Genomic DNA, 24,734 nt, shown 5'->3' on the forward strand with positions numbered 1-24,734 from the left:
ATCTCACATCCCAAATACGGTCTGTCTCAAATCATCCTCTTTTCCCCATTTCTACACTACCTGCCATGGTCTCTCTCCTGGATGCTGAACTATCTCCGTAATGGTCTCCTCACTGCCACCCCCAGCCCCCATAAGATTCGCCATGCTCAAGCCAGAGCCATCATTTTAAACACGCAGACTTGCTGTCACTGCCTCTGCTTAGAATCTCCCACTCTCCACTGCACTCGGATAAATCCAAATTCCTCTTGAGACTAAAAACCAAGCCTGACACTTCTACAGGTAAAAAAGGAATATGCGGCAACCTAACCAACCAGCAAAAAGACCAAGAAAACAAGGAAATGTAAACTTGGGGACACAAAACATGTGCCATGCAGATAACAGATAAAGAGTTAAAGTTACAAGCTCTTACAAACTGGCAATAAAATGAGAACGGCCTTGAAGAAAAACGTACAAAGGACATTACCAGGAAATTCTCAGAATGGATTTAAATACCTTACAAAAAAATATGGCAAGACGCTCAAATACACTAGCAATGAAAATTAAAGTAATAATCAAGTATTACCGTCTACCCATAAACTCAGTAAATTTAAAGTTTAAAATCAGTGTGTCCCGAGCTCTGGTGAGCTCCTTCCTGGGAGTCTGTCCAACGGAAATAAAAGTGCTGGTGTGGAGGGATACACACACACGGATCTGGCAGCATTATCTGTCGTGGCAGAAAAAGGAAACAAGGTGGATGACTTAGGAGGAGGATGGCTAATAAATCATGGTGCCATCACCACACAGACATTAAAGACAAGGGATGAGAACTCCATCGGGGAACCTGAGGTGGTCTTCATCAAACACTGGCGGAGCAAAGCAAAATGCAGGACGAGGAGAGGGCCCATCATTAGCTTCCCAGTCAGTGAGCTTCACTTTCCTCAGAATGTGTCCTGAGAATGACGCTCGCAGTCAGGGGGTTTTATGGAGACTGTGATGGCCCCAAACATCATGGTTTCTAAAAGCCTTAACCCACTTTCTAGGAACGTCTGGATACATCCTCACAGAAGCAGCGAGAGGGGTGGGTGGACAGGAGACCAAGAAGGTAACAAAGAAGCCACTGCTGCAGCCTTGGTAAAGGTCTGTTGACACCAGGCCCGCGAGAGTGTCAGTTAAAATCCCACCTTGGCAAAGGCGTCCCTTCCATAGCTAGCTTCTTGCTCCGTGTGCTGCTTGTCGATGATGTCGCGACCTGTGGCCACCGTCCGGTAGAGAAGGGCTTTCTCAACCATGTCCGTCTTGGTGGAGAGCAATTCTGCTATGATAGAGACAACCTTGCCATTGTCAATGAGAGGCGTGTCACCGTCCACCACGAATTTTAAATTTCCCTAAAGCAGGGTGAAGAAAAACAAGACGCACCATTTCCAGCCAGATTCTGAAACATTACATCCGGGATCTATTTGCCAACTTAAGATAAAATTCAACGTGACCTTGTTTGTAGCACAGACTTCCTACACACATCATGTTTATATAAAAATCTAGTGCACTGCCCATCTCTCTTCTCCAGACACCCAACTATCTTTTCATCTGCAGTGTTTGTTTCTGATGGACAGAGGTTTTACATTTTTATGTAGTCACATCTATGAATCTCTTGCTTTACGGTTTCCCTTACTCTGTGTCATACTTAGACCATTCCCACTCCAAAGATTTTATGAATATTTAATATTTTCTTCTAATACACCGCTTTCCCCCTTACGTTTAAGCTTCTAACTCACTTAGCATTTATGTCGCTGTGTAGTGCAAAGAATCTAACGTTATTTTTTCAGAAGGTTAGTTAGTTGCTCCAATATTATTTATTGAACAAACGGTCAAACTTTTTCTCCTGATTTAAAATGTCACCTGTAGTATATATTAAATTCCCCCCCTTCCAACTTTGTGAGTCCGTCTATATTTTATTTATTCAATAAGCAATAAATACTTACTAACCACCTACCAACTGTCCGGCACATGAACCAATCTGTTGATTAATCTGATGATATATTTGTGCAACAAGTTGTAAAGCACTGTCACTTTTACTATCATTTTAAATCTGGTAGAATTCGTCACGTCCCCTCTCCCCCCCCGCCCCACTACTCTTCTTTAGTACATTTATTTGATCTTCTTACATGTTCATTGTTCCAGGTAAATTCTAGAGTCGTTATGTCAACTTAAAAATAAAATTCCTGTTTGGCTTCTGAAGGATAATGTTGCACCTTATTTATAAACTGATTGAAAGAATGGGATGATTAATAATGTTAAAGTCTTCCTAGTTAGGGACATTTCTTTAAGAGAACAGTTATATTACCCTACAATATTTTTTATATAGGTCCCGCACATTTCACTAGAAGTTAAATCTTGCCACGTTAAAGGAAAAGGTGACTTTTATTCCAGATTTGAACTCATGTTGTCCCTCATTTTTTCTAAGGTTCCACGTTCATTATGTTTTCAACATCTATAATTACACAAATGGTAACGAAAGACATCCGACAAGCAGACCCCCATGTCCTCTGAGTTTGCTGTGGTATCGGAGAAAATGACTGACCCGTGAGCTGGCCAACCTGGTCTGCAGCATGGGCCACCGTGACCTGGCTATGCCTTTGACCCAGTCATGCCACCCTGTTAGGGCTCACTTCCCAACATGAAAAGTGAGATGGTCAAAATTCCAGTGCTGATAATTGATGATTCTACGTCTCAAGTGCTTTTAGAAATGTATTCTGTTCAGAAGTGTTTAGCTTATACCACTGGTAGTCACGTGGTTACTGAATACGTGAATCCTCAGAATTAAACGCTTGAAAATCTGATGTACCAGTAAGACAACTAACTACAGCTGAGTTTTAAAACCTATAGTGCTCAGAAAATCCTTCATAATGTTATAAAATGATGGAGAGAACCACAGATACAGCAATTTCTTCAAAATGGAGAGAAATTTTCTTCATGTAAATTACTTTTGAAAGCTACAGGGGAAATGCAAAGTCTCCCGAAAGAGCCTCCTGTCTCCACAGGGAAGCAACATATTCTGAAAGGCATCCCTACTCACCAGGTGAAGAATAGCAGCCAAAATTTTATACACCGTTTGAATCTCCTCAGGTTTGAAGCCAATTACTTTCATGGCTTCAGCTACTACTTTGAATTCTGCAGCATCATTGATGGAAGACTGGGAATGAAAACGGAGAACTTAAGTCGCCGACATTTCAGACGAACGTGAACATCTACCAATTATGAGACTACGTTCAAGTTTAGCCAAGGTCTTGAGGCTGTTGTAGCAATTCACCAAGTACCTCAAGAAAATGAAAATTATTTCAGGGGCAGAGACATCACTCAGCACACACAATGTCCATCTGTGTGCGAGATGGCCACCATCAGGCAAAATAAGCATCACATACTTGTCTGGAACCTTCAGTGAGGGAGCAAGTCCTGAGCTGCCTCACAGAAGCTGACTGCCACTCGGTCACAAGTGAAGAAAACATGAGACGTGGAATCACAAATGGAAATACCAGCTGTGGGAGCCTCTGAGACACACATCTGGCTGTTGTTGCTGGTGGCTTTTTCCCCCTAGAATTAGCCTTCTTGTACAGGCTGGGAATAACACTCTCTTTCTTGAACAGTCAGGCTCTTTATTTCACAGGTGGGGAAAAGCAGGCCCCCCCAAAGCAAACCGGACTGCCTCAATCGTTCAGCCAGCTATTGAATATTCTGGGATCACAACCACTTTTTCACAAGCATGCAGGGCATCAGATCTACCTGATTTGGGGGGTTGCTATAGACTGGATGTTTGTATCCCTCCAAAATTCCTATGCTGAAATCGTGACCCCCCGCCCTCCCAAAGGTGATGGAATTAGGAAGTAGGACCTTTGGGAGGTAATTAGGTCACAAGGGTGGAGCCCTCAAGAAGTGGGATCGGTGCCATTACAAGAGGCCCCAGAGATTCCTCATCCCTTCTGCCCCGTGAGGACACAGAGAAGCCTCCATCTATAAACCAGGAAGGAGGCCCTCACCAAATCCGCAGGTGCCTTTATCTTGGACTTCCCAGCCTCTAGAACAGTGAGAAATAAAGTTGTATAAAAGCTGCCCAATTTTTGGCACTTTTGTTGTAGCGGCCCAATCAGAATAAGACAGGGGTTCAAAGACAAATCACCAGCCTCGAGAAGCTGCAGCCATCAGGCTGGAAATACAAACACGTCTACAGAAATTCACAATGAAGTGATGGTCAGCTGCCCATCTCCAAAGTCTTCCCAAAGCAGCAGCTCCAGAGGGCCTGAGCCCAACTGGTCCTCTCCTGGGTGAATTTCTCCTCTGGCCGGGACATCAAGGAGCTGGCCTAATGCTCATCTTGTGAGGAGGGACACGGGAAGGGGTCTCTGAGTACATGTTCCTCTAGTACCCAGGATGCAGCCAGGCAAGTTCCTCCACCTCCTGGTTCTCTGACCTTGGGCAAGATACTCAACTTCGTCTAGTCTCAATTTCCTCATGGGTGAAATGGGCATAATAACGTGTTTCTCACAGGGTTGCCGTGAGAACCGAATGAGAATTACGTGAGATGCCTCCTTAGTTGCTAGCACATAAAAAGCACTTGACAAGTATCAGATATTAGTATTATTAGAAGCTGCAACTGTGCTGGAATTGCATAGAAACTAGGGGGAAAAAGTGTCCTACTTGGGGAAGTGTGGGCTGCTAGAACCCTGATCTGTTCACCTCTCTCCAAGTGCACGTGTCCTTCAGGACTGGTGCTCCCCCAGCCTCCAGGGGTAAATCTTCACTGGTGTAAACTAATCACAGTGATCCTGTTCCTCTGACCAGGTGACTGCGCAGCCATGGGCCTGTGATGCTATTCTGGTCAGTAAGAAAGACATGAGGTTTCCCTAGCTAAAACGGGACATAAGCCAGGAACGTTTCCTCTGCCTGTGACTCCTGGAACTGCTGCTGCCACTTTGGGACCGTGAGGAAGATCAGCCTAAGCACACAAACCAAATCCAGTGAAGTGGGGGAGTTTTAAGGTGAAGAAACAAACAACATCTTTATCCCCACCAAAGCTGTGAAGGCATTAAATTAACCAACTCTGGAACTGTCACATCTCAGGGTTTCTTGTTATGTGAGATAATTAAGTTCCTGATTGTTTTTGGAGACTTTCAATTGAGTTTTATCTTCCCTTTAACCCAAAGTATCTTCAATATACATGATTCCTATATTTTGGGGTAGTTAAGTAAAATTGTGACACAGAGTATAATACTTTATAATTACTAAAATCATGCTATTAACTTATATTTGTTAATGGGAAGATATTAATGATTATGATTTAATAAAAGCAAGCTTATTTAATCAGAGTTTATTGCATGATTCCATTCATAAATATATATACACAGGGGTGCCCGGGTGGCTGGGTCAGTGAAGCATGTGACTCTTGTTCTCAGGGTGATGATTTCAAGCCCGTGTTGGATGTAAGGATTACTTAAAAATAAAATCTTTAGAAAAAGAAGAGAAAAGAAAGGAAAAGAAAAGAATATACATAAACCATTATCAATAACTATCTCTGGATGGTAAGCTTTAGTTATTATTTAGTTTAGTCATTATTTATTTTTATTTTCTGCCGGTGCTTCGTTTTTTAGGTTTGGACTATGATCGCACATTATGTCTTTGTTTCTGTTAGGATGAAAAAGGAAGGCAGAAAAAAGAGGACTGGGAAACTCTTGGAAAAGGGAACCCAAGCTACATTTAGCTTAGAGCAAAGGCTTTCTGTGGGGGTGCCACATGACCGGGTCCAAAGTAATTTGGTCAATAAGACAATTTGATTAAAGAGGAACATTTCTGGTCACTGGCTTTTTCCTTTTTTTAATGTTTATTTATTTTGAGAAAGAAAGAGCACAAGTGGGGGAGGGGCAGAGAGAGAATCCCAAGCAGGCTCTGAGCTGTCAGCACAGAGCCCCATACCGGGCTCAAACTCAGGAACCACGAGACCATGACCTGAGCTGAAACCAAGAGTTGGACGTGTAATTGACTGAAACCCCAGGAGCCCCTCTGGTCACGGGCTTTTTAAGTGCCGGTTTCATAATCCCCTTCTGGTCTTTGAGGGCCGCTCACCTACTCTCAGAAAGCTCAAAGCTCGAATGTTGCCCTCTATTGTCTTGTTTTCAATTAACTTTCACCCAAACATCCTGCTCTGAGATGACTGTAAAAGCAAACAAAACAACTAGGCAACTTGAATGTCAAACAACGGAAAATTTAATCGTGAAAGCCTAAATATCATTTCTTTCCATGCATGGCAATAAAAATATGGCTAAATCAGCAATGCAGGTATAATTTGCTTCAGATGAATAATAATAATAATAAAAAAAAAACCAAACACCTCCCACACCTTGGATCCTTTCCTTTCATAAATTCTTTTATTTTTCCTCTGACTACAAAAGCAATGTATTTTTTATTATAGAAGAAATTTAAGATATGAAAGAGTACAAGAACATGTACCTGTAACCTCATCCAACCTGAATCAGTAATTAAAACCTTGGTCTATTTCCCTCCATAGCTTACTTTATGTATTTATACACCTTTCCCCTAACAAAACAGGATAATATTGTAATTACCATTTTATAACCCACCATCAACAAACTACTATGTTATTAGGATTAGTTGTAAAGTGACCGGCAGGAAACTAATTAGAAATAAAAAAGGAGAAAAGCATCTGATATGTGAGTGCAAAGGACCCGCATGCAAATGAAGAGGAAAAAAGTGGAAAATTTTGGAGGCTGAATAGAAATGTTCCAGGGGTCACAAAACTATGTATACGTTAAAATCAATACTTGAAATAATAGTGAATGGAGATCTTTGATTCTCATTTTCAACCGAAGTGCTTTTAACGTTCCTTCTGTCTTCCCAACTCGCCTGTGGCCAAATCATACGGTATCTTCTTTTGAGGTGGATTTCCTTGTCCTATCAATCTTTTTATAGTGTCAAAAGGAATAGGGTTAAAAGTTCAAAGAAAACACAAGATCACAAGACAGAAACTTCTTTCCCATCAGATGGTGATGAAATACAGAAATGGTTGTTGAGTGAAGTTGCTGACCAACAACGTAGTGAATCTCTGTCCGCGAGAATTTAAAAACCAGAAGAAGAAAAGAGTCACTCATTTGCTTAAAGGCATCAGGCTGGACTAGACTTTTACTTAATGTCCCCTCTGATTCTTTGATTCTACAACTCAGAGAAGAAGCCCTTACCTTTAACTGAGCTCCTACGCGGATATAGTTGTAAGATGACAGGGATTTCTGGAGATGTAGAGAGCGTAGTATCTGATCTGAACCTCCTTGGAGTAGCTGAAAAAAATATTTAATTAGAAATAAATTGGTAAGATACATACACAACCAATTACAGCAAACATTCTGACAATGGTAATCTTGTTTTTACTATGGTCATTTGTCAAACAGGTGCCTGTGGGTTGTGATGGACACTTGCTAAACAGCCTCATTATCTAGACAGGATCGGGTTGCGCTTCAGAATTCAGAAAAAGTCAATATTGCCACAGAAGTGAGAGGCATCAGCAGACAGTCACATGCTGAACCACACTGGAAACACACAGCCTCTCCTCATCAATCTCTGTATCCAAGGCAGGAGCACCACCGGATAAATAACCATGGCTGCAGTGTTGAACAAAGACCAATTTTAACACTTTCATCCGGTGGGAAAAATACTGGGGAGAAGTTATGGGTTCTGGAAATAAAAAGAACTCTTCTACATTTGGTAGAAAAATAGCTGAATGAAAACATGGTGAATCGTCAACAAAAACACAAGCACAATATGGGTAGCTTTTCTATACAGAACATGCCTTTGGAAGGCAGCATGTTTAAACTCTCTACACTAAACTGTATGCTTTGTTTTACTTAAAAGGTATAATTATCAGATTTTGAAAAGTGATCTTTTAAACTAAATACACCAGAATTTGTACATACGAACGAGCACCCTTAAAGCAGTTCCTAGAAGATACTGAACTCCGCTGAATTGTATTCAACTTCAACTGTCACCGCTCAATTACCTGCAGAGACAGTTTCCACAGGGAAATCAATCTTACTGATTTATAGTTTCTCTTTGTACAAATCCCAAACAGCACTGCTTCATTGGATCACCCGCTTTATTTATTAGCACTGGTTTATATTACTTTTGGCTTTAAAAATTGTAATAATGTATCATACTTGTTCTCTGAACATGAAGACCTGCTAACAGAAAGGCTATTTTAAAAGATCTTGCCTTAAACTCTAAAAGCATTCTCAAAAGACGTATTAGATTTTTTTCCTAAGCAATCACAGCTTTGATGGGATAAAGAAGACAATCCTCCCTTGTGTTCATAATCGTTTTAAGTAATCATCTTGCTTTATAGCCTCCATGAGCAAAATAAAACTGAAGTTATATTGCTATCCGTGGGGCTCCCAAATATGGGAACAACAGCTTCTATCAAAAATAAAACACAATTAATTTAACATATTCGGAACTTACCACTTCAAAAGCCTTTATAGATATTAAACTATTCTCTACATTGCAAAGAAATGTGATGCTTAACCAAGGTAGTCAGTCATGTGACTAGTTCTTTATAACAATCACGCTCATCACATCTCAGAAGCAGCATATGGGTTGCGGGGGTGGGGTGCACCTGTGCACATGTGTAATGTGTTGTGGGCCAATGGAGGCAATGGAGGCCCAGGACAGGGCAGAGCCCGGATATAGAATATTCATCCCTGGTACAACTGGGCAAATGATCGATTACCTGCACAACAGCAAATACTAACCTGATAGAAAGAATGAAAGCTTCTTTCTCCTGGCTGTTGCACAATCACTCGAGACTAAAAAACACCACATGAAATCGTTAATCTGAGAACGCACCTCAAGAACAAAAAGCCACAATTCTCAGGAAATCGTATACCAACAGTGCATTTAAATGTCCTAACAGACCCCATGGATTACCCACCTAAAACTAGGCCTCCTCTGTGCAATTTTTAATATTCTTTTTACTGCTTAAAAGAGAGTTCCCTAAACTTTCTGAAAATGAAACTTTTTTTTTTTTTTTAACCCGGAGCCTAAAGATGGAATTTTTGGGGGAAGGAGGATTGGAAGTGGGAAAACAGGAAGGAATGTTTAGGGAGTAATATTCACAACACTGCCTTCCCCCAGGGTCTGCCAGGCATTTCAGAGCAATGCCTTATATCTTGTAGGAAAATCAGTTGAGCAAGATCAGTCTGTAAAGGTCCCTGCCTTAGATGGCTCCCAAAAGGCTGCTCTGAGAGGGCTCAAAATGTATGTTCATTCAAAGGGGTCCTTTTGATTGACTAGGTACATAAAGTGAAGCCCTAAGACATTCTGGACAAAGAGTGATAATACCTGGGATTTCCAGTCCTTTTGTAACTGACACTGACAAAAACACTTATTTCCTTACCAGTCTGACTTCAACTTAACAAAAAAAATAGATTATACTGGGGCACCTAGGTGGCTCAGTTGGCTGAATGTCTGACTCTTGATTTTGGCTCAGGTTGTGATCTCACACTCGTGGAACTGAGTCTCGGGTCGGGCTTCATGCTGAGTATGCAGCCTGCTTGGGATTCTCTCTCTTCCTCTCTCTTTGCCCCCCCCCCCCATGCTGTATCTTTCAAAATAAATAAATAAACTTAAAAATTAGATTATACTGCATTACACTGCCATAAAGGATGCTACGAATAGAAACCAGAAGAAAATGAGATTCAAATTAATATAGATGGGAATATCAAGTCAATATGTTGTACACCTTAAACATACACAATGTGAAAGGTCAATTATATCTCAGTTATAAAAGATTGTTGTACGGGCATGATTCCGTGAGAAGAGTGTAATTTCAGAAACTGGACCCACTAGCTGTCCTGTGGTGCACTAAGGAAAACAACAAGATGACACATGGGAGATGGTGGTGTCACCAGAGTGGAACTGATTAGTCCTGGCTTGGTCTTTGGCCAGACCTCACCCGGAGGGTGGCACATACTCGAATGCCACTCCCGCCCCCACCACAAACGCCCCTAAATCCTTATCTACAAAGCTCGAGCCTTTCCCAACCTGATATCCTAAGAACTAATAAGAACACAAAAGGAGAATATCTTGTCATGAAAGCTGACTGAGAAGCACGAAGGGAGGCAGAGTAGGATTAAAGGCTACTTTGAAGTCATTCTAGAAATTGTATAAGCACTATTAGGTTTAAACAAAATTCAGCACCCGAAAACATTACCCTCAGAAGTTAAACACATTTTACCTTCTCCAATAAGTAGTTATTGATATGTCCACCAATAGGATCCCCCTTGAAATCAAAGTTGATATCCATGTATTTTCCAAACCTGCTTGAGTTGTCGTTACGGTTGGTTTTGGCATTTCCAAAAGCTTCCAAGACGCAGTTGGACTTGAGCAACATATTCTTCACTCTTGAACACAGATAAATGAGAGTCCTTATAGAGAGTTTTCCAGGCCGAGCCTTTTAGAAAACTAGATTTTGTTAAAGCACATCCAAAGGTTCATACGAAGATGCTGACAGCAGCGTTATTTGCGACAGTAAAACAAACCAGTTAACCCTAACTGCCCACCAACAGGGTTGGGTAAAAGTAACTGTTTTTCTACTACAGTGTGAACTGATGGAGACAGATGTCCACAGAACATATTAATGAATGAGAAATTAAGTTGCAAAATAATATGTGTGGCAGGGACTGTGTGTGTGTATGCGTGAGTGTATGTGTATATGCACATATGTTAGTCGATGCTTAAAAGGCTGGAGGGAAGAGTACACTTCACTATAGTTTCCTAGGTTGACAGGGGAGGAGTTTGCAGAGTGGGATTTCAGGGACCTTCCACCTGGGACAAAAGACTGTAATTTTTAGTTTAAGTGAACATGTTTTATTTGTATAAAGAAAAATCTTTAAAAAAAGATATGTTCACAAGAGAAAGAATGGGTGACACAGAAAATGATACAATTTTTAAAAGTACTTGTTTGTAAAGCCTAAAACACTGAAATTTATTGCATTTAGTTATACATTATAAAGACGGTCTTTATTAGTTTAGAAATCGCTCATTTTGTTTGAATGAAATCTCTCCATTGTATCAGTTACTTAATTCATTCTTTATTCAATGAATGCTAACTTTCTAGGAAGCAGTGTCTCCCAGTGGATACTTTTTAACTTCATGCTAGACCTTAAGTCTTTGTTTTTATTTCACTGACAGAATTCCTCTTGTACTGGCACACAAGCATGCCTGCTATAGAAATAACTGTGGCCGCTGAAATAACTGAATGCAGCCAACCCACTACCACCGTAAGTGACCCCACAACCTCCTCTCTCTCTCTCTCTACACACACACACACACACACACACACACACACACACACACCCCACACACACAGAAGTATACGTTTAAAATGTGGGGAGGGGCGATTCCACGCTTATGGTAAACAAAGGCAACTATCTTTGTGTTTGTTAGAGACAGAGAGGGGGACAGAGGATCCAAAGCAGGCTCTGCTGACCGTACAGAGCCCAATGTGGGGTTTGAACTCACAAACGTTGAGATCATGACCAACTGAGCCACCCAGGAGCCCCAAGGCAATTATCTTTAAAACTCTGGTGAGATATGCTCATGAAAGACTAGGAAACCTACAAATGCCTTACTCTACTATACCAACTGAGTTTAAAAACAAAATGAAGTTAGTTCCCAGCCAGTCATTCTCCTGAGCTGCCATGGAAAGTAAGATAACTTACATCCTTATCCTTGTTATAGGAGATTGCAAAGTCCGAATGATAAGTGGGATGTGTCACAATTAAGAAAAATGTCTCCTTGGGGTGCCTGGGTGGCTCAGTGGGTTAAATGTCCGACTTCAGCTCAGGCCATGATCTCACGGTTCGTGAGTTCGAACCCACGGTTCGTGGGTTCACGGACTCTATGCTGACAGCATGGAGCCTGACCGGAATTCTCTCTCTCCCTCTCTCTCTGGCCTTTCCCCATTTGCACTCTTTCTCAAAAATAAACATAAAAAGAAAAGAAAAGAAAAGAAAAAAGAAAAGAAAAATGGGGCGCCTGGGTGGCTCAGTCAGTTAGGCATCCAACTTTAGCTCAGGTCATGATCTCAGGGTTTACAAGTTCGAGCCCTGCATCGGGCTCTCTGACAGCTCAGAGCCTGGAGCCTGCTTCGGATTCTGTGTCTCCCTCTCTCTCTGCCCCTCCTCCACTCGTGCTCTGTCTCTGTCTCTCTCAAAAATAAATAAATGTTTAAAAAAAAGAAAGAAAGAAAATGAAGCTCCAATCAGCATGTCTCCCCATTTTTATTCCGCCCTTACCTTTCAACCTCTGCTCTCTGACTGGGGTTGGTGATGGCCGCGATGTACTGCATAATGTACTTACTGGCTTCAGTCTTACCAGCTCCACTCTCCCCTGGGGGAAAAATTGTGCAAGGCTTAACACTGTAACTTAAACCAAGAGGAAGCTAGTTTTTACTAGAATAATTGCAAATTCTGATGTTAGTTACTTAAAATTCTTTACGTTTCATTGTTTGCCTTTATGAGTTATTTCCTCCTATCTTGATATGGTATAGGTTCTAACAGATCTGAAAATGTTGGGAAAAAAAAGTAAAACTACTAAAGAAGTAAAATAACAAGTAGATTACAAATTAAGATTTAGCACAAAAATATCAAGACATAAACTGTGGTAAACAAATTCCTTAGACCAAAGTCTTTGTACTCGGCTGTGACTCTTGAGTATAGCAGAAAAGCAACAAGCTAGTGCCTCAAACAGTGGCCATGGCTAAATTCATAAAACCTTATTCTCTATAGCAAATTTCTTTTAATCTTCATGAGGATGAAATAATTCCTCCAGAAAATTAAAGTTAGAGTAATTTTGGTGAAAACAAAGCAAAACAAAACGGCAGGCTCCAGACACGGTGTCACAGAGAGAGCATGACAGGTGGTGTAATGTGGGAAGAAGGGATCAATTTAGAATGAGCTACCCAATTGTTAAATGTACATGCCTCCTGACTCAAGAATTCCACCTGCAGAAATACTAAAAATATGAATATAATCAAATAATAATAATAATCTTCAAAGGTTTAAGGAGTATTTCTGCAGACTATACTATGTGTCACAGCTAAAGTCTAAAAATAAAATGCCTGTCAGTAGAGGACCAGGCAAATAAATGATTCAACTATTCAATGGAATCCTACACAACTGTTGAGAACCCCCTGCTTCCATAGAGGTATGTATGCTAAGGAAAAGTGCCCACTCTGTGTTGTTAAATGGAAAAACACATGTAATAGCGTTTATAACGTAATTCTGTAATATGTTTATAATACAATTTCATATGCATGTGTGACTCTATGTATAATATACAGAAAAAATGTATAAAAGGACCAACACTAAATTAACAGCTGTTACTGCTGAAGTTTTGGGGGTAACAGGTTATTCAGAGGGAAGGGGCTTTTGCTCTTAAACACTTAGATGATTGTTTGCTCCCTTCTTTCTTTTATAATCAGGCAATATTGCTTTCATCATTTAATATAACATAGTCCTAGGATATAATTCTCCAACATTAAGTTACATAACTCCTCTGACCCTTAATATTCTCATCTATGAAGTAGAAACACAACTGTCCTACCACCCAACAGTTTTGATAACCAAAATGGAATGAAGATCAAAAAAATAGTTTTAAAGTATAAAGCCCCTAATGCAGATGTGAGGTATTATTAGCACCAAAATAAATTCCCACAGTTTGGGAGAGGCCATCCTGGGTCAGCGGGCAGATGCTTTCCCTGTCCTCAATTTACTACACAAGATTCATCGAAGAGCTCAGCTTTACTCGGAGGGGTCAGCTCCAGCTCTCGGGCACACAGAGTCTATCACCTGTCTCTCTGCTCTTCAGGCTTTAGAGCTCCAGCCTCTGGCTCTGAGAGCCCATCCCTGGTCCCCATGCCTGTATGGTCCCTTTCACCAATCCGACTTTGAGTTCATTCTTCATTTTTGGTAACTCAGGACTTCATTTTCTTGGTTTCATTCTGCTATTATTTAAAATGACTTTTTGTTAACATTTTATCCAGTAATTTTATGTCTTTGAGGTGAGAGGAAGAATCTTGCATATTGGCTCAGTCTACAAAATTGACCAGAAGCCCATTCACACGTAATGTGTATTTGCAAATGAACCGAGACTACACTTTGGTCAGAAAGGATTTCTTGATTAATGCTCACTGTACTTTTTTTTTCTCCAATAAAATTGCTTACCTTTCTAACTTCAAAAAAGATCTATTCAACAGTTCGGATCCTTGAGTATCTACTAAGTTAAATGGATTTTGACTCTGAAAGTACAGGGGTCCCCTCTGAATACCTGATATCACAATACAAGTGTCTTTTGAGCGCCTCTTCATAGCTTTGTAAGCAGCATCAGCAATTGCAAAAAGATGAGGCGGTCTCTCGTACAGCTCACGTCCTTTATATTGCTCAATTGTGTCTCTCCCATAGATGTTCAGCAACTTGTAAGGATTCACAGAAACAACGACTTCTCCAATGAATGTGTAGATACGCCCTTTTTCAAATCTGCACAGGACCGAAAGAGATGGAAAAAGGAACAGCTATGGTTACAAAGAAACACTGTCTTTCCGAAGAGCCTCATTTCCAAGAAAATCCAAATATCCCGGGAATGGTTTCTGAACTGACATTTCGTTAATTCTGAATGTAATTTTAGAGACAATGCTTAGGTTGTGCCCCTTCAGATGTTGCTGGCAGAAAAGACCAGTAGGAGTTAAAAGCCAGGAAAGAAGAAAGAATTTAATTTTTTGTGGATTGGATAGTTCCTATTTCTGAAATATGAAAGGATAAGTAGGTGCTACTAAGAGCTCTAGTAAAAGGAGAAACAGAAGATAAAGCAGGTCTTGGAATCTACTTAGCCAGATTTTCAATTATAAAGAAAACTGTCCAAATACATTTCTTTTTTTTCTCCCTCTTGAATCTGCACTAAAATGTCAGTAAAGGAATAAGAACACTAAAGTTCATAACAGAGTCATAGAGGAGACGCTTCTGGCATACATCAAATTCATTATTAAAAATTAAAAAAAATTTTTTAATGTTTATTTGTTTTTGAGAGAGAAAGAGACAGAGTGCAAGCAGGGGAGGGGCAGACAGAGAGGGAGACACAGAATCTGAAGCAGGCTCCAGGCTCTGAGCTGTCAGCACAGAGCCCGATGTGGGGCTCGAACCCACGAAACGTGAGATCATGACCTGAGCCGAAGTCAGATGCCCAACTGACTAAGCCACCCAGGTGCCCCTCAAATTCATTGTTTTAAATGATGGCCTAAAATTCCATGGTATAGATTATCATTCTCTATTCAATCATTCCCCTTCCTTCCTGCTATTATGAATAATACTGTAGGAAATACTCCTGACACATAATCTTACAACTCAGTGCTTTTATTTCTGTGAGACAGCTGGTTGAAAGGTATGTGTATTTTTTTATAAAGTATTTCTAACAGGATCCCACCTTTTTACCATAAAATTCTGGAATGCTGCCCATTATGTGATTTGTATGTATCACCATACATAGATATATTTGATAAGTGATTAAACGAGCATGGAAAAATATGGAAGACTACGTGTTCTGTTTCACATACCTTTTCTACATATAACAGGGTGATGAGGAGGGAGGCTGTGTGGGTGGATGGAAGGAAGCTTTAGGAACAAAGGGGAAAAAGTAAAGAAAACCCCTGGCATATATAGTATGACTCAACTGCACAAAATCGTGTGTCTGTATTTACCAAGAAAAAATTTAAATATAAAACTTAGAAAACCCATATATAGTCACGGTTTATACATTACTCACACATATAAACACACATGAACCAGAGCTAGGCCAACACCCAAATGGACATTTCTATACAAGTTGTTGCTAACACACTCCACCTGCCGAGAGGCACAGGAAGGACACAGAGCTCCCATCCAAGAAGGAAGGGAGCACCAAGACGGGCTAAATGCTGGTTCCAGGACAACGACCACATCTCTAAGAACTCTTGCTCAGGACCAGAGCAGCAGGGAAATAACTAATTCTTTGGGACCACAAGGGCAAGGACCTTAAACTTCCTTCACAATGGAATGAAGGCTGTTGGCTATAATTAGGCGTGGAAACAAACAGATGCTGATAATCAACAGTAGATTAAAACCAAGATTTTATTAAATAGCTAATATATATTTAAATAAAAGCTATTAATAAGCACTTTAAGATTTTCTGTGCATTTTTCTACTGTGGTTTTCCTGGGAAGCCTAACTGTTGGATGCCAAGTTTATATGGTGGTTAGAAGCACAGACTTTGGAGTCCTTTACATCTGGGTGTGAATGCTCACACTGCAAATATGATAGCTGTGCGACCTTGTAAAACCACTTCACCTCCATGTGTTTCACTTGTAAAACAGACAATTGCACCGCACTCTCACCCTGGCATTGAGTAAGTACTTAAAAAAGGGGGTGGGGTGGGCAATTAATCTATGCTTCCAATTACACTCTGCATGAAAAATATTTTTAATAAATGCTTTTATTTTATTAACGTTTCTACTTAAATCACAATAATCCCTACATGTGAAGAATCAATTCAATAATCATAATCTGATTCCCTGCCTCAGCTGTTAATCAATGAACAACAAGCCACAAGCAAAATGTCCACATAACTCATGTTCAAACACCCCCCAAAAGTAATGAAAGGCTAAGGTTCACTACCCAAGCCTTTCTGGCTTAACCTGAAAATTTGCAGGACATTCTCAACAGCTGTCTTCAAGGATGAGAATTAAAAGGACATGATTCTTTAGTTTTAGAAACACTGTCTAAACAGGAAGAAGAAGAAGAAGGGGGAGGGGGAGGAGGGGGAGGAGAAGGAGGAGGAGGAGAAGAAGGAGGAGGAGAAGAAGAGGAAGAAGAAGAAGAGGAGGAAAGAGGAGGGGAAGGAGGAGGACGGGAAGGAGGAGGAGGGGAAGGAGGAGGGAAGGAAGAGGAGGGGGAGGGGGAGGGGGAGAGGGAGGAGAAGGGGGAGGGGGAGGAAGATGTTGGGAAAAAGAGATTACCTCACAGGTGTGGCACTCTGTGAAATAAGACACAGCAAATAACATACGAGATTAGAATGCTGTTCTAAGATTCCAGGTCTGCCTAATCAGTAAATTCCATTTTATTCCAAATAGAATATTTTGCTTATCAAAGTTTCTAGACATCAGGTTTGTAAAACACAATAAACTACGTGCATAATAGCATCAAATGCAAAAATATTATCGTGAAGAGAGCGGCAAAAGATCAACGAATTATGGTATTAAATACAATGCCTCGGTAATTTATAAAATGTTAAAAACTTACTTGAAACTCTCAGGTTGGTTACCACACATGAAACTTTCAGTTTGGTTAAGGCTTAAAATCACCACTAGATGGTGCCAGTGTACACAGTAACACCAACCCAAGATTCCAATTTGCTTGGGAAAGCCTCGCGTATGAAGTTAGCACTAAGGTAATGTAGTCACCTGGTTGGTGTGCCTCCATGAGGAACTAGTGGCACGATCCTCAGCGACAAACAGGGTGAAGCCACCTCTTATAAGAGACCAAGGAAGGCATCTCTATGTGTGCGAAGCTTGTGTGACAAACTTTTATAATGCACTCTTCAAATATTTATTCAATATCTACTCTGTGCCAGACACTGGGCCTGACTCTGGGAATTAAAAGATGAACAAAGTGTAGGGAAGTGTTGCAAATAAATACTAACAAATGATAGGTAAGGTAATGAAGGCAGGTACCATGTTGGCAAAGATGATCACAACACCCCTTTCAATGAGGAACTGAAAGAGAAATATACTAAGCTCAGAGAGAGGCATGCGAGGCATGCAAGGCCTTTTGTGCCGCGGCCTCCAAATTCCTCTTCACTTGACTCTCCTAACTGCCCACCACACATCCACCGTCAACACCTCCCGATCCCCTCTTTCCGTCTCAGCCTGCTGTTACATTAATGAGATACTCACGGTTCCCAAGGACACCACGACCTCATGGTTTGCCCACAGGTTCATTCTGCCTACAATACCTTGTCCTCACCCAGTCTCTTCCTCCCCCCATCTCCTCAACAGGTTCCCACTCCTTCAAAAGCAAAACAAAATGAAATGAAACCAGAAAACTACCTACTAGGGGACAAACACCTAGCCTCAACTCTGAAACATGACCTAGGAAGAACAGTTGCAGGGTGCCGTGAAAAGTAGACACGGGGGACGGAGGCTGCCGAGAGGGAGCAGGCACCTGTGCGCGTGCAGGCTCCGGAGCAGAGCGCCCCCCACAGGAGGCTGCGGTTCTCCAGGGGACAAACCAACCATCTTCTCTGAGAATGGCAGAGTCTCAGGGTGCTGGTGGCTGTGGGACAAAAGGAGTCCCATTTGGCACTTCTGAATAGTTAGTTGCAAGATGGGACTGAATAAAGAAATGAGTAGACATTACGTTGTTGCAATTACACTGCAATCGATTACAATGCAATTGTAATGCATTACACTGTCCGTGTGGTGAGGCAAATGAGAAAAAGCAGGTACAATTCTCTGCAGCAGTGAAAACAGGTGCCACCTTACCTCCCAGATGTCTCATGGCATGCTCACAGGGCTTGCCTGCGAGTCAGGCAAACTTCTTGCCATTTCAGTCAAAGTGAGAAATAACTCAGCATGGGTGGCTCAGTTGGTTAAGCGTCCGACTCTTGATTTTGGCTCAGGTCATGATCTCAGTTTGTGGGTGGGAGCCCCGCAGAGGGCTCTGCACTGACAGTGAGGAGCCTGCTTGGGATTCTCTCCCTGCCTCTCTCTCTGCCTCTCCCCTGCTAATGCACACTCTCTCTGTCTCTCTCAAAAATAAATTTAAAAGATTAAAAAAAAATAATAATGATCCCAAACTCAGCTATCTACTGGTCATTCCACACACTCTCTTTCAATAACTAACTAATCCAATAACTAAATAATCCAACCACATTTACTCAAAGATGGTAATAATCTAAAAATAGACCTACCCTATGACCCAGCAATAGCACTGCTAGGAATCTACCCAAGGGATACAGGAGTACTGATGCATAGGGGCACTTGTACCCCAATGTTCATAGCAGCACTCTCAACAATAGCCAAATTATGGAAAGAGCCTAAATGTCCATCAACTGATGAATGGATAAAGAAATTGTGGTTTATATACACGATGGAATACTACGTGGCAATGAGAAAAAATGAAATATGGCCTTTTGTAGCAACGTGGATGGAACTGGAGAGTGTGATGCTAAGTGAAATAAGCCATACAGAGAAAGACAGATACCATATGGTTTCACTCTTATGTGGATCCTGAGAAACTTAACAGGAACCCATGGGGGAGGGGAAGGAAAAAAAAAAAAAAAGGACGTTAGAGTGGGAGAGAGCCAAAGCATAAGAGACTGTTAAAAACTGAGAACAAACTGAGGGTTGATGGGGGGTGGGAGGGAGGGGCGGGTGGGTGATGGGTATTGAGGAGGGCACCTTTTGGGATGAGCACTGGGTGTTGTATGGAAACCAATTTGTCAATAAACTTCATATAAAAAATAAATAAATAAATAAATAAATAAACGTTAAAACAAACAAACAAAAAAAAAAAAAAAAAAAACAAAGATGGTAATAATCAAAAGTGACCCAGAATGGGGCCCAGGATAAGACATGATAAGAAAAACTAGGCAAAGAAACTGATAGGACAAAAGGCAGATCAAGAATACCCATGAAAAATAGGTATGTCATAAAGGAGAAAAACCTTGGAAAAATATTTCTGCATGGAAGCAAAACACATAAAGAAAATATAGCCCTCTAAAAACCAAGAGAACAAAGAAAACACCACTTAAAAATAGAGAGACCAAGGGCGCCTGGGTGGCTCTGTTGGTTGAGCCTCCAACTCTTGATTTTGGCTCAGGTGGTGATCTCACAGTTTGTGAGATGGAGACCCACATGGGGCACAGCGCTGGCGGTGAGGAGCCTGCTTGGGGTTCTCTCTCTCTCTCTCTCTCTCTCTCTCTCTCTCTCCCTCTCCCTCTCTCTCTCCCCCTCTGTTCCTCCCCAATTTGCATGATCTCCCTCTCTCTCTCTTGCAAAATAAACTTTTTTAAAAAAATAGAGAAAAAATGTTTAAAACCATTTTTTTTTGAAACAGGAGATGAGAAACCAAAGAGCTCAGGGAAACAACAGAAGAGGAGAAAACCCCACAGAAATGAAGACCACATTAAAAGACATCAGAATGAGGGGCACCTGGGTGGCTCAGATGGTTAAGTTGGTCAGCTCAGGTCACGATCTCCCGGTCCGTGGGATCCGTGTTGACAGCAGGGAGCGTGCTTGGGATTCTCTGTCTCCCTCTCCATGTGCCCCTCCCCTGCTCATGTGCTCTCTCTCAAAATAAAATATACATATATATATATATATATAAAGATATTAGATGGGAACGGATACTGCTGAACATACAGACAAGAAGAAAAGCAAGCAAAATGAAGTGGAAAAACAAAGTTCAAGTAGAAAGCAGTATAGAAGAGGGAGATAATGGAGATCACGTGACTGGGTCTCTGAAGACTTTGGTGTGATAATGGTGACATTTCAAAATGGCAAACAATTACACCAAGAACGTATGTCGACAGAGTGTGTCAGAAAACAGGTCAGCCACCTGGAAAAACAAAATCCATAGATCATCAGTGTGATGCCTTGAATTGTGCTCTCCCCCACAAAAGATATGCTGAAGTACTAATCCCTGGTACCCGTGAAAGTGACCTTATTTAGAAACAGGGTTTTTGCTGATGTAATCAAGATGAGGTCATTAGAGTGGGCCCTAATCCAACACGACTGGGTTATGAGAAGAGGAAAATGCCATGGGAAGACTGAGACAGACGGGGAGGACACCACGCGATGACAGAGGTGACAGGCGCAGCTGCGAGCCAACGTCACCGTGGGAAGCTAGGCAGAAGCAAGGAAGGATTTCTCCCCCGCCAGTTCCAGACTGACCCTGGCCCTGCTGACACCTTGATGTTGGACTTCTAGTCTTCAGAACTGTGAGACAAGAAATGTCTGACCTTATTTTTAAGCCACCCCATTTGTGCAATTTTGTTTGTGGTATTTTGTTATAACAACTCTAGGAAACTAATATGACTAGTTATACCAAAATAAATTCTATGAAAGTGTCTCAGTTTCACTTCATGTTTAAAGAAATGCAAATCAAACCAACAACAGGGTACAATTCTCCACCTACACATGAGGAATTTTGACAGTGAACAATGTCAGCAAGAGTATGGAGTCACAGGTGTCTTCCCCATCGCAGGTATCACCTTCATTGGCGGGACTCCCTCTTAAACCATTCTCCACAAAATATAAATCTAATTTTTCATTCCTATCCTTAAATCTTTTCAATGGGAAGTCTTAATGTCAAGCCAATTTGACATCCCGATATTGGCTTATCTCACGTCAGCCACTCCTGATGACTGCTCTGGCCAAGAATAAAACAAGATCCTTCCCCATCTAAACTGCCCCTATCCACCATCATCCCACACTTGTTTCCTCTATGGTAGTTACCACAAGTAGCTTCTTGTTGGTTTACTTTCTGTCTCCAGAGGAATACGGTCCATATTTACCTTGTTCATGGCTTTATCTTCAGCATGCAATACAGTGCTGGAACTTACAGGGGATGGGTAAATATTCGATGAATCAAAAAATAAAGGAAGGAAGGAATGAGTCCCCTTAGCCCACCTCCATTTTCTCAGCAAATGGTTTGCATCCTATTTATAGAGAAAATTTAGACCGTCAAGTATGGAAGACTTTAAATCGCCTACCATCATTACTTTTTTTTTTTTAATTTATATACTTAGTTTCACTTCTCTTATTTCCTTATGACTTTCAAAAGTGGGAGGAGGGGAGATTAAATACAGCAGGATATCACCTAGTTTTTAATGGGCCACATCCTTATGCTCAACTGAAAATAACCTTTCCTTTCACATGGGCAATTTCATGTACTCTGGATACAAACAGTAATTTATATTCCAGGAAAATATAATTAAAATAGTATCTACTCTGACTCACCCTCTGGGACATGTTTTTCACTGTTAGGGAAGGAAGCTGCAACGTATGCAGGACTGACTTGGAACTGGAGGTATCAGTTCAAACTGGTGGGGTGCAGCGGCTTGAAGGGAAGGGAGAGGGAGAGAGAGAGATGTGGACGTGAGCACACATTTCCTAGCTCTGCCCTCTGAGGGAGCTCAGAAGCAAGGACACTCAGATGTTGGCTTGTACACTATTCTTCTTAACTAAAAGGACCCAGGGATCCTTAGAGAAAAGCTAATTCTGGAGCTGGGGCAGGGGAAGTACAAGATGAGTCTGAAATGTCTTGTTGAGCCAGAATGTAGGGAAGTACTCAAAGAATGACAGGGACATAGCAAAAGAAACAGGAATCAGCATAAAAGGCTCTCACTGGCCAAATCTGGAACCACATGAGCACTAAAATAAGTAATGTCAGTGACATTATAATCCCCCAAATAAAATAAGAATCTAGGAGTCCGTACTGATATAAAATAGAAGTGAATTGGAGAAGTAAAAGCTCTTCCTTATGGTGGAATGACAAGAAATACAAAAGGAATGACGTTGAGTTAGAGAATTATCAGTGCATGCTAAAACCAGTAGCTGAGAGTGTGATGAGGAACAGGATAGTTACACAGCCGCAAAGTATCTTCTGCAAATTACTTAATCATTACAAAGGTAAAGACGATAACTTTTACAGGAGAGAAACCCTGTAAGCATTAAGTGGCCATTAACTTTGACTTCATTAACTTTGACCAGGTGCTCAAAGTTAATATCACCTCTATTGACACAAATTGACATATGTGCCCGTGATGGTTAATTTTATGTGTCAACTTGCCTGGGCCAGGAGGTGCCCAGAATTTGGTCAAACATTATTCTGGGTGTGCTGTGAGGGTGCTTCTGGATGAGAGAAACATTAGAATCAGTGGGACTGAGCAAAGCAGAGTGCCCTACCCAACTGGGTGGGCCTCATCCACTCCAGCCAAGACCTGATAGGAACAGAAGGGTGAGTAAGAAACAATGCTTTGTCTCTCAGCCTGATGGTCTCTGAGCTAGGGCACAGGTCTTCTCCTGCCCTCACACTTGGACTCAGACTAGAACTAACACCATCAGCTCTCCTAAAATTCTAGCTTACTGACTGAGGAGTTTGGACTTCTCAGCCTCCGTAACTGTGTGAGCCAAAAATCTCTCTATATGTGTGTTTATAAACACACACACACACACACACACACACACACACACATATATCCTATTGGTACTGTTTCTCTGGAGCAGTCAGACTTATGTGGATTTTGTATTGAAAGTGGTTCTAGAGGGACGGAATTTTGAGAAAGTGTTCTCTGAGTTGTTTCTGGAGTTTCAGGAAATGGCTCTCTGATCAGATTTAAGGCCACTAATGACTCTATTTCCAGTAGCAAAAAGAACAGTGATAGTCCATGGTGTGATCTGGCAATAAAAAACATATCTGCCATGAATACTCTTAATCAACCTCTTATAAGAAACAAGAAGCTGGGTGATTGTGAGTATATTTGCAAAGATTTCTGGAAAACTAACAAATATATGAGGTTGGCTGGTTAACTCTTAATGTCACTGGACAAAGTGATGAATGAAAAGAATGGCTCAGGGATTCAAATTCCCAGCTCAAGTGCTACAAAAGGACCTAAAGCTTCTTTTCCTGTAGCCACAGGGCTTAGAACACAAATACTGTGCCTCCTGATATGATGTGGTGAGGACACAACAATCAATTTTGTGGTGTCTGCCAAAAACATTTAACCTGAATCTAACCAGGAGGAAACAGAAGATAAACCTAAATTGAAGGACATTCTACGAAATAACTGGGAAAGTTCACAGTAAAAACAACAGCAACAACAACAGAAAGGCTGACACTCTGGAAAACATTATGGAGGTTCCTCAAAAAATTAAAAATAGAACTACCCTGTGACCCAGCAACTGCACTACTGGGTATTTACCCAAAGGATACAGGTGTACTGTTTCAAAGGGGCACATGTACCCCAATGCTTATAGCAAAACTATCAACAAGAGACAAAGTATGGAAAGAGCCCAACTGTCCATCGATGGATGAATGGATAAAGAAGATGTGGTATACATATACAATGGAGTATTACTCAGCAATCCAAAAGAACCAAATATTTCCATTTGCAACTACGAGGATAGAACGGGAGGGTGTTACGCTAAGCGAAATTAGTCAGAGAAAGACAAATGTCATATGACTTAACTCATATGAGGAATTTAAGATACAGAACAGATAAATATAAGGGGAGGGAAGCAAAAATAATATAAAAAGAGGGAGGGGGACAAAACATAAGAGACTCTTTTTTTTTTTTTTCAACGTTTATTTATTTTTGGGACAGAGAGAGACAGAGCATGAACGGGGGAGGGGCAGAGAGAGAGGGAGACACAGAATCGGAAACAGGCTCCAGGCTCCGAGCCATCAGCCCAGAGCCTGACGCGGGGCTCGAACTCCCGGACCGCGAGATCGTGACCTGGCTGAAGTCGGACGCTTAACCGACTGCGCCACCCAGGCGCCCCCATAAGAGACTCTTAAATATAGAGAACAGAGGATTGCTAAAGGGGGTTTTGGGAGGGGGGATGGGCTAAATGGCTAAGGGGCATTAAGGAAATCAGTGTTGCACTATATGCT

At 41.3% G+C, this 24,734-nt stretch overlaps 1 protein-coding gene across 1 annotated transcript in view; it reads right to left on the reverse strand.

The window, feature by feature from the left end:
- The window catches only part of MYO1D (myosin ID), a 361,161-nt gene that overhangs the window by 252,244 nt on the left and 84,183 nt on the right, over positions 1-24,734 (reverse strand). The window contains exons 2-8 of the mRNA XM_047080805.1: positions 14,359-14,567; positions 12,327-12,420; positions 10,265-10,430; positions 8,781-8,834; positions 7,221-7,316; positions 3,053-3,169; positions 1,161-1,364 (exon numbers count right to left, since the gene is read on the reverse strand). Coding sequence (XP_046936761.1) covers positions 1,161-1,364; positions 3,053-3,169; positions 7,221-7,316; positions 8,781-8,834; positions 10,265-10,430; positions 12,327-12,420; positions 14,359-14,567 — 940 coding nt within the window. The remainder of the gene's footprint in view (positions 1-1,160; positions 1,365-3,052; positions 3,170-7,220; positions 7,317-8,780; positions 8,835-10,264; positions 10,431-12,326; positions 12,421-14,358; positions 14,568-24,734) is intronic.

The sequence above is a fragment of the Lynx rufus genome, unplaced genomic scaffold (assembly GCF_022079265.1).
Source record: "Lynx rufus isolate CCGP_SWC_20201006 ecotype Redwood Valley unplaced genomic scaffold, mLynRuf1.p SCAF_18, whole genome shotgun sequence".
Classification (NCBI taxonomy): Eukaryota; Metazoa; Chordata; class Mammalia; order Carnivora; family Felidae; genus Lynx; species Lynx rufus.